Source organism: Crocuta crocuta, unplaced genomic scaffold, assembly GCF_008692635.1.
Source record: "Crocuta crocuta isolate KB4526 unplaced genomic scaffold, BGI_CrCroc_1.0 scaffold693, whole genome shotgun sequence".
NCBI classification, from domain to species: domain Eukaryota; kingdom Metazoa; phylum Chordata; class Mammalia; order Carnivora; family Hyaenidae; genus Crocuta; species Crocuta crocuta.
Window position 1 is genome coordinate 1,352,575 of NW_027527545.1, and position 9,267 is coordinate 1,361,841.

At 54.0% G+C, this 9,267-nt stretch overlaps 2 protein-coding genes across 2 annotated transcripts in view; one reads left to right on the top strand and one right to left on the bottom strand.

Annotated features, from left to right (window-relative positions):
• Window positions 1-229: 229 nt before the first annotated feature.
• Window positions 230-4,021, bottom strand: DAND5 (DAN domain BMP antagonist family member 5). The gene is made up of 2 exons (XM_077765771.1): window positions 3,695-4,021; window positions 230-475 (listed from the first exon to the last, which is right to left on the bottom strand). Exons 1-2 carry the CDS (start codon window positions 4,019-4,021, stop codon window positions 230-232), a joined length of 573 nt encoding a protein of 190 aa, XP_077621897.1.
• A 192-nt stretch (window positions 4,022-4,213) lies between these two features.
• Window positions 4,214-9,267, top strand: part of GADD45GIP1 (GADD45G interacting protein 1) — a 9,500-nt gene continuing 4,446 nt past the window's right edge. The window contains exons 1-2 of the mRNA XM_077765879.1: window positions 4,214-4,263; window positions 4,986-5,153. Of these exons, the coding sequence (XP_077622005.1) occupies window positions 4,214-4,263; window positions 4,986-5,153 (218 nt within the window). The remainder of the gene's footprint in view (window positions 4,264-4,985; window positions 5,154-9,267) is intronic.

A 9,267-nucleotide genomic window follows, 5' to 3' on the forward strand; every position in this document is an offset into this window, starting at 1 on the left:
TGTGTCCAGTGTTGACTACAGGGCCTGGCACGCAGTGCTGTGATTATGAGCAGCCCACCCACAAGTGCGGTGTGTCTGGTTTCCCCGGGAGCAGAGCAGGGACTCTGGAGCCCTGTCTGGGTGTCCCTTGTGTCCCTGGTCTCTTGACCCAGCGTACACGATCCTTCCGGGCACGTCTGCCCTCGTCTCCAAGGTGCGCACATCTGTGTGTCCATCCATCGGGCTCAGATCACGCCTTTGGGCTGCACTGACACCCTTCGACCAGCACGGTGGACGTCTTCACCCGCCGACGGGAGCCTGGGCTGCTCGCCCGACACCACAGGACCACAGGTGTCCAGCGCTTCCGAGCGGGCACACAGCTGTTGCAAAGGATGAGTGGGGTGGGGCCCAAGCTGGGGACGTAGAGGGAGGAGCAGTGGCCAAAGCAGAGGTGATTGCGGAGGCGAACTGCGGTGCAGCCGGGCTGGGAGACCACCTGGGGCAGGGAGAGCAAGGCCAGTGGAGTATAGGGCCAGACTGGTGACAGTAATCTCCCACCTACCCACCCCCATCCCCCACTGTGAGAGGCCCGGATTCAGATCCTGACTGCCACCTGCTGGCTGTGTGACTTGGGGCAGGCCACCCAGCCTCTCTGGTTCTGTTTCCTTACCTGTAAAATTATGGAGGTTCAACCAGGAAAAAGAGAAATCAACCTACCCTTTCTTTTTCTTTAATGCTTATTTATTTTTGAGAGACAGAGTATGAGTGGGGGAGGGTCAGAGAGAGAGGGAGACACAGAATCTGAAGCAGGCTCCAGGCCCTGAGCTGTCAGCACAGAGCCTGATGCGGGGCTCGAACTCTTGGACAGTGAGATCATGACCGGAGCCAGACACTTAACTGACTGAGCCACTCAGGGGCCCCAATCTGCCCTTTGAACAGAAAGGATTAATACAGGGAAGGGCTGCTTCTCCCAAGCAGAAAACAACGATGAGGTAGCCTGGGGAGTGACATCAGTAAGAATCTGCTGTCACCTCTAGGGGTAAGAGATTGCAGGGGGGCGCCTGGGTGGCTTAGTCGGTTGAGCGTCCGACTTTCGCTTAGGTCATNTAAACAGAAAGCCCTTAGTCCCTTGCCTAGCACACAGTAAGCACTCAATTAAAGTTCCTCCTATGGGGCCCGCTGGGTGGCTCAGTGAAGCATCTGCCTTCGGCTCAGGTCATGATTTCAGTTTGTGAGTTTGAGCCCTGCTTTGGGTGAGTCCCACTTCTATCCCGCGCGCTCTCTCTCTCTCTCGCTCGCTCGCTCTCTCGCTCTCTCTCTCCCCCTTGCTCACTTGCACCCCGCACCCTCTCCGTCAAAAGAAAAAATTCCGGGGCGCCTGGGTGGCTCAGTCGGTTAAGCGTCCACCTTCGGCTCAGGTCACGATCTCAAGGTTCATGGGTTGGAGTCCTGCGTCGGGCTCTGTGCTGACAGCTCAGAGCCTGGAGCCTGCTTCGGATTCTGTGTCTCCCTCTCTCTCTGACCCTCCCCTGCTCACGCTGTCTCTTTCTCAAAAATAAATTAAAAAAAAAAAGAAAAAGAAAAAATTCCTCCTATGATCCCCTCCAAGTAAGTGGCTCTATCAACTCACCCCAGATCACGGCCCTTCTCTGTTTAAACCCTGCGTTCCTGGCACCCTGCGACCCGCGTCGTCCTCACTCTGCCCCGGCCGCCCGGCCTCTTCCCTGTTCCTCCAGCGCACCGACCCCATGCCCACCTCCGGCCCGTTGTCCTTGCCATGCCCTCCACCTGCGTCCATTCCAGCGCATCTTTCCTCGGAAACATCCTCAAAGGAAATGTCCCCACCTGGTGGCCTCTCTCCTGGAGCTCAGAGTCATTTATAGTTCTGTCTCTCTTTCCATGTTCCTCTCCTAGAATATAAGCTGCCTGAAGACAGGGCCTTCCTCTGCCTTGCTTGTGGCTGTAGCCTCAGCAGGTGCACAGAGCAAAAGCGAACACTACTGAGCCCCAACACCGTGCTGGGCCCCCCGCTTCTCACGTTAGGCGAGCTCGCTCCTCCCACAGTGCCACAAGCTGGGGCCCTCATTGTCCTCATTTACAGACGAGGGACCCCAAGGCTCAGAGCAGTCCGCACCTAAGTCCACACAGCTGCCGCAGGGGCTGCCGGCCCCAAGAACCCCTTTGTGCCACCCCCGGGCAGTTGGCTCCCAGGTGGGGGGTGGGGGGGGGCTTTGCTGGGCGCGGTGTGCACGGCTCTGCAGGACAACTGAGGCAGGAGTCAGGCAAGGTAGCTGGTCCAAGCCCATGCGATCGCCACCACGTCACCTGGGCTCGGTGAAAGTTGGCTGAATGAATAACGAGCGAAGGGGGCTTGGGAACTGACACCCCGCTGGGCATCGTTCCAAGCACCGTGCGTGCGTTCACATCTGTCGTGAAGTCTGTTTTGCCAAGAAAGGAAACGAGGCTCAGAGACGGGAAGCCACTTCCTCTGGGTCACACAGAAACCATGAGTTAAGGCATAACTTGAAGCCAGGTACACGGGGCACCAAAGCCCGGGCTGTGAACACATGGTGTGACTTCCCCCAGCTGTCACAGAGCACTGACGGAATGCCCATAACCATACCTGTCCCGTTCTGATGCCCATTAGCCCTTAGGAGGGAGGCACGGGTATTCATTTAGTCACTTATTCATTCAACAAACACTGAGTGCCCGCTGCCCGCCTGTCTCTGTTCACAGGCCTGCGGATGGACATACAGAAGCAAACAAGGCATAATAATCCCTTCTCGGGGCCCCTGGGTGGCTTAGTCAGTTAAGTGTCCGACTTTCACTTAGGTCAGGATCTCACGGTTCGTGGGTTCGAGCCCCGCATTGGGCTCTGCGCTGACAGCCAGTTCAGAGCCTGGAGCCTGTTTCCAATTCTGTGTCTCCCTCTCTCTCTGACCCTCCCCTGCTCACGCTGTCTCTCTCTCCTAGAAATAAAAATAAAACATTAAAAAAAAGAATAATCCCTTCTCTGCTGGAGCAGACATCCTAGTGAGGGAAACATGGTAAATGCAATTACAAAACCCCTTTTACATGTTAGGTGGTGAGGGGTACTTCAGTGAGCGATAAAGCAGGAAAGAGGGAGCGGGTGGACAGTGGTGCATGTTTAAATTATGCCTGAGCAAAAACCTGAAGGAGGGGAGAGAAGGAGCCACGGAATATCTGGGGGTGGAGGGGTGGCATGGTAGAGGCAAAGAGAGCAGCCAGTGCAAAGGCCCGGAGGTAGATGTAACATCCGTGTGTCCGGAAAAAAGCAGGGTGGCGGGTGTGGCAGGCAGGAGTGAAGTAGGTGAGGAGGAGAGCAGGAGGAGGCGAGGTCGGGGAGGTGCCAGGCAGAGAGAGCGGGGCCCTGTGGGCCCCGGGAAGGACATGGGTTTGCTTTGACTGGAGTGGGAGCCATGGAGGGTTCTAGGTGGAGGAAGGAGGGAATCTGACTCAAGTATTGACAGGTGTCCTCTGGCCACTAAATGGAAAAACAGACCTGGGGGGAAGGCAGCTTTGGGGGGGGGGTTATAGAAGGAGGTAACTGCATGGTGGGGGAGGAAAGGCTTATTTATGCCTCATAAGGGAGGAAACAGGATAAGGGACATTTCGATGGAGGGCGCGCGGCCGGACCCCAGATCTGCGTAGGACCACAGTCTGTGCTCCCTGCCCTTCTCCCTGCCGCCCTCACCTGAGTGAACGGCACAGCCCTGCACCTCTCCCGGGTCACTTCGTGTGGGTCCAGCGGCAGAGACACGGGGGGGGCCGCCTCCGGCCCGTGCTGCGGGCTGCCTCTCCCCAGCCGTCCAGTTTTCTGCAGGTGCAAGAAGGTGTTCCAGCTGCTGAGGGCAGAGGGCTGTGCCTGGGAGCCTGGGGCCCCTCGGCCCTGAGCCCCGGGCTGATTGGGGGCAGCCCAGAGCCGAGATGGGGGACCCTGGGGCCCAGGCCTCCCAGAGCCCGTGGGCAGGTGGGCCCCACTGAGCAGGCTCAGGAGAGCTATCAGCCGGCGGAGAAACATCTGTCCGTCTGTCAGTCCGGGACTGGGCTCAGGGTCCTGGGCAGTCGACCCTGCTGTCTGGTGGGTGCAATCTAGGCCCTTCGGACCCGCTTTAAATGGCTTTCCCCCCAACTTCCGCAAACCCACAGCAGGAAGGAAAATAAACTGAGGCCTGCTGGGTTCCCACCCCTCCCCCCACCCAGCCTGGCAGGGATGGAGGGGGGCGGGTCTGCGGGTGTGTGGGCCACCGGAGACTGGGAAAGGCAAGTCTGGAAACAGGGGCTCGGCGGGGGCGGGGGGGGGACACCCTTCCATTCAGCAAAATCGGACACTTCCAGCCAGGCTCCTTGGGTTTCAGCCCCAGCATTGCAACTTTCTGGCTGTGCAACCTCTGTCAAGTCCCTTGATCACTCTGGGGCTCAGCGTGCTCTTCTGCGCTGGGGATGTAAATAGTATGTTATGAACTCTCCCTGCCTGGTGGGGTGGTTCCCAGGACTGGAAATAATTTATGTAAGCAGCTTAGAATAGAGGCTGATACACAGTAAACTATGACTAACATCATTATAACTGTTTTTCCTTTAGCACCTATCAGAGGCCAGGAATGTTCCCCAGCCCAGGGGACTCGGGGCGGGGCAAGACTAGAAATGGGTTCTCTCTGTGGATTCGACACTGAGGGGCAGAAAACAGGCAATACAAGATAAGGTGATTTCAGGGTCTGAAGTGTTAGGTTATTTAAATAGGATGTGCCTTACAGGAGTCAGGGCGGGGACTGCTGCCCCCAGGGTGGTCAGAGAAGGCCTCCTGGAGGAGGTGGCATTTTTGCAGAGCCCTGAGTTGCTGTTGGAGGTGATGGGAAGAGCCTGGCGGGGGGCGGAGGCCGGAGCACATAAAGAAGGTGGGAGCCGTGTTCCAGGCTTTGGAGCTCCGGGGACGCCGGGGTGGGGGGCGGGCCCTGGCACCCCCGTGGCCCCCATTTCGCACCCAGGCGCGGAGCTGCGGGCGCAGGGGCCGTGAGAAGCGGCACAGCCGGTGCTTCCCGCGCCCCGCGGAGCTGCGAGGTGCGACGGGGCGCGCTCGCCCTCTGGCGGCGGCTCTCGGGACTGCGCGGCAGCCGCGCCCAGGACATCTGCCTTTCGGATGCCCCCAGCCGGAGGTGCGAGGGTGCTCCCCACTCACCCCGCTGTTACATCCGAGCTCCTGAGCGTCCCCCCCAACTCGTCCCCTCGCAGTCCTCGAGATCCAGCTGACGACAGCTCCTGCCCAGTGCTAGGTCCCCAAACTTTGGAGCACCGTTGACCCCTCTCTTTCTCTGACGGCACCCGCCCTCTCCCCCATCTGATATGACAGCAAATCCCATCTACTCCAGAATCTACCTAGAACCCGTCCACTTCTCACTCCTCTGTCGCCCCACCCCCACCGCGACACGCCCCCCGCTATTTCCCCGCAAGAACCAGTACTGTCCCTCCACCCGTGTCTGGCGCTCCAGCTCCCGCCACCTCTCCGCAAAGTCTGTTCCCTCCACAGCAGCCAGAGGGCGCCAATGAGCACTTGTGTCCCCGCACTTCTCTCTGCTCAGAACCATCCAGGGCTCCCACCTCACTCCGGAGACACCCAAAGTCCTCACTGCAGCCCACAGGGGTCGCCGTGTCTGCTCCTATCACCACCACCCCCTCCCTCATCTTTCCCAGCCTCTCCCCCCTTTTCACTCCCTCCAGCCCCACAGGGAACCGTTCTCCTCTGTTCTCCAGACTCACCAGGCATAATCGCATAATACCCCACAGTGGTGCAGGACTAAGGAAGCTCTTTTTTACATGGAAGAATATCCAAAAAAAAGTTTATCGATTTTTTAAAATGTTTATGTATTTTGAGAGACAGCCGCACAAGCTGGAGAGGCGCAGAGAGAGAGAGAGAGAGAGACAGACAGAGAGAGAATCCCAAGCAGGCTCCACCCTGGGAGCACAGAGCCCCACACAGGGCTCAAACTCAGGAACTGCGAGATCATGACCTGAGCAGAAATCATGAGTGGGTTGCTTAATGGAGTGAACCACCCAGGCGCCCCGCAAAAAAATTAACTTGAAAAAAATATTCGGATGACTATTACATGCTGACCTTTTGGGGGAGGAGAGTAAGAATTTACAAGCTATGGGGGCAGCTGGCTTAGTCGGCGAAGCGACCGACTCTTGATTTCAGTTCAGGTCATGATCTCATGATTCGTGAGATGAAGTTCTGCCTAGGGCTCTGTGCTGACAGCTCAGACAGCGCTCTCTAAAAAAAATTTTTTAAGAATTTACAAGCTATGGTTTACTTGTATTTGCATTAAAAACATTTTTTAAATGCTTATTTATTTTTGAAAGGCAGAGCGTGAGCAGGGAAGGAGCAGAGAGAGAAGGAGATATAGCATCAGAAGCAGGTTCCAGGCTCTGAGCTGTTAGCACAGAGCCCGATGCAGGGATTGAACCCACCAGCTGGGAGACCATGACCTGAGAGGAGATCATGACCTGAGCCCAAGTTGGATGCTTAACTGACTGAGACCCCCAGGCGTCTCTTCTTGTATTTGTATTTAGAGTTGACTTGTATTTCCATGTCGAAAAGAGCAGCAAGATTTCCCTTTTAGGGCGGGGCTTCACTTTAGAGTTTAAAAACTCTCTTAAGCATACAAAACAAAACAGAAGAAAAGAAAAAAGCGCAATGAAAGCAATTGATACCATCGTCCTGCCCTTTGCTTTTTAGGTGGACTATTTCAGGCATTCAACTAAGTATAGGTAAAAAACATAACACCCCAGTACTCATTACCCCAATTAAGAAATTTAAAATTATAGGTATGAGAGAAACTGGCTTTATACTTGTTCCTATTTCCTGAATCAGCCAATTTTAATTCCTATGCCTGTATTCATAGTTTTACTACATAAAATTGTTTTGTTGTTTTAAATTTAATATACATGGTATCATAATGTATATCTTAGGGGCTCCTGGTGCTCAATCAGTAAAACGTCCTATGCTTGACTCCAGCTCAGGTCATGATCTCATGGTTCATGGGACCAAGATCCACATTGGGCTCTGCGCTGACAATGCAGAGCCTGCTTACGATTCTCTCCCTGTCTCTCTCTCTGCCCCCAACCCCGTGCACACACACACGCTCGCTCGCTCTCTCAAATGAACTTAAAAAAATTTTTTTTTACTGTTTATTCATTTTTGAGAGACACAGAGAGACAGAGCATGAGCAGGGGAGGGCAGAGAGAGACAGAGAGACACAGAATCTGAAGCAGATTACAGGCTCTGAGCTGTCAACACAGAGCCTGATGCGGGGCTCGAACTCGCGAGCCATGAGATCGTGACCTGAACTGAAGTTGGATGCCTAACCAACTGAGCCATCCAGGCGCCCCTCAAATGAACTTAAAAAAATATATATATATATATGGGGTGCCTGGGTAGCTCAGCCGGTTAAGTGTCCGACTTTAGCTCAGATCATGATCTTGTTTCATGAGTTCAAGCCCTGCATCAGGCTGTCAAAAAAAAAGTACATATTCGTTTAACTTCCATCAGTGCTCTATTTCATACCCCTTCATTTCCACTGTGAGGAGTACTCCACTACACATATATGCCCCAAATTTATGTCTCCAATGTGCAGGTTTTTGGTTTGTTTTGTTTTTTTTTCAGCCTCACTGGGCTAGCGCAGGCAATTGCCCAGATTTTAACCTTCACCATCAGTCTTGCAAGAAACGATCTGGAACATGACTCTTCCGCACCTGACTTTTGCTCCGAGTCAGTGGTTTACGTTCCTGGCTGCACAGTCATTTCTTTTCTTTTCTTTTCTTTTCTTTTCTTTTCTTTTCTTTTCTTTTTTTAAATATTTTTTTCTAGGAGAGAGAGAGACAGCGTGAGCGGGGGAGGATCAGAGAGAGAGGGAGATACCGACTCTGAAATAGGCTCCAGGCTCTGAGCTGGCAGTCAGCACAGAGCCCGACACGGGGCTCGAACCCACGAACCACGAGATCATGACCTAAGCGAAAGTTGGACGCTTAACTGACTAAGCCACCCAGGCGCCCCTGCACAGTCATTTCTAACTGGGAAACCCAGTCCAGATCAACTGTATTGGAATCTCCGGGGAAGGGATCTGGGCATTAGTGTCCTTAAAACCCTCCTCGGGGCTCTAGGACCCCATCGGGCGCATCCTCACCTATGCTCCAGCAACACAGCAGTGTCACCCTGAAGGATCCTTAGAGAGTATCTCATTCCTGGATGGAGCCCGAGAGCCTCGTTTCAACACACTCCCACACAGCGCTGCTGCCACGGGCCTGGGGTCCTGGCTGCTGCGCAGGCCCTGAGAACCACGATCTATGTTTATAACTTATTTTTATCGTTTATTCATTTTTGAGAGACAGAGACAGAGCATGAAATGGGGGCGGGCAGAGAAGGGGGTAGGGAGACACAGAATCCAAAGCAGGTTCCAGGCTCTGAGCTAGCTGTTAGCACAGAGCCTGATGCGGGGCTCGAACTCACGGACCGTGAGATCATGACCTGAGCCGAAGTCGGACATTTAACCAACTGAGCCACCCAGGCGCCCTCATGATCTCATTTTAATCACTTTCTTAGAGACCTTACTTCTAAATACAGTCACAGTCTGAGGCACTGGCAGTTGGCACTTTAACATGTGAGTCATGAGGGGACACCACTCAGTCCAACAAGGATTGACACGTGCTACGATACGGATAAACCTCAAAGACATGCAAAGAAAGAGCGGCCACTCTGGAAAACAGTATGGAGGGTCCTCAAAAAATTACAAATAGAACTACCCTACGACCCCGCAATTGCACCACTAGGGATTTATCCAAGGGATACAGGTGTGCTGTTTCGAAGGAGCACATGCACCCCAAAGTTTAAAGCAGCGCTATCGACCACAGCCAAAGCATGGGAAGAGCCCAAATGCCCACTGATAGATGAGTGGATAAAGTAGAAGTGGTGTGTACATATACAATGGGGTGTAACTCGGCAATCAAAGAGAACGAAATCTTGCCATTTGCAACTATGTGGATGGAACTCGAGGGTATCATGCTAAGTGAAATTAGTCAGAGAAAGACAAATATCATATGACTTTACGCCTATGAGGACTTTAAGATACAAAACAGATTGGGGCGCCTGGGTGGCTCAGTCAGTTAAGTGTCCGACTTCGGCTCAGGTCATGATCTCACGGTTCGAGGGTTCGAGCCCCGCGTTGGGCTCTGTGCTGACAGCTCAGAGCCTGGAGCCTGTTTCAGATTCTGTGTCTC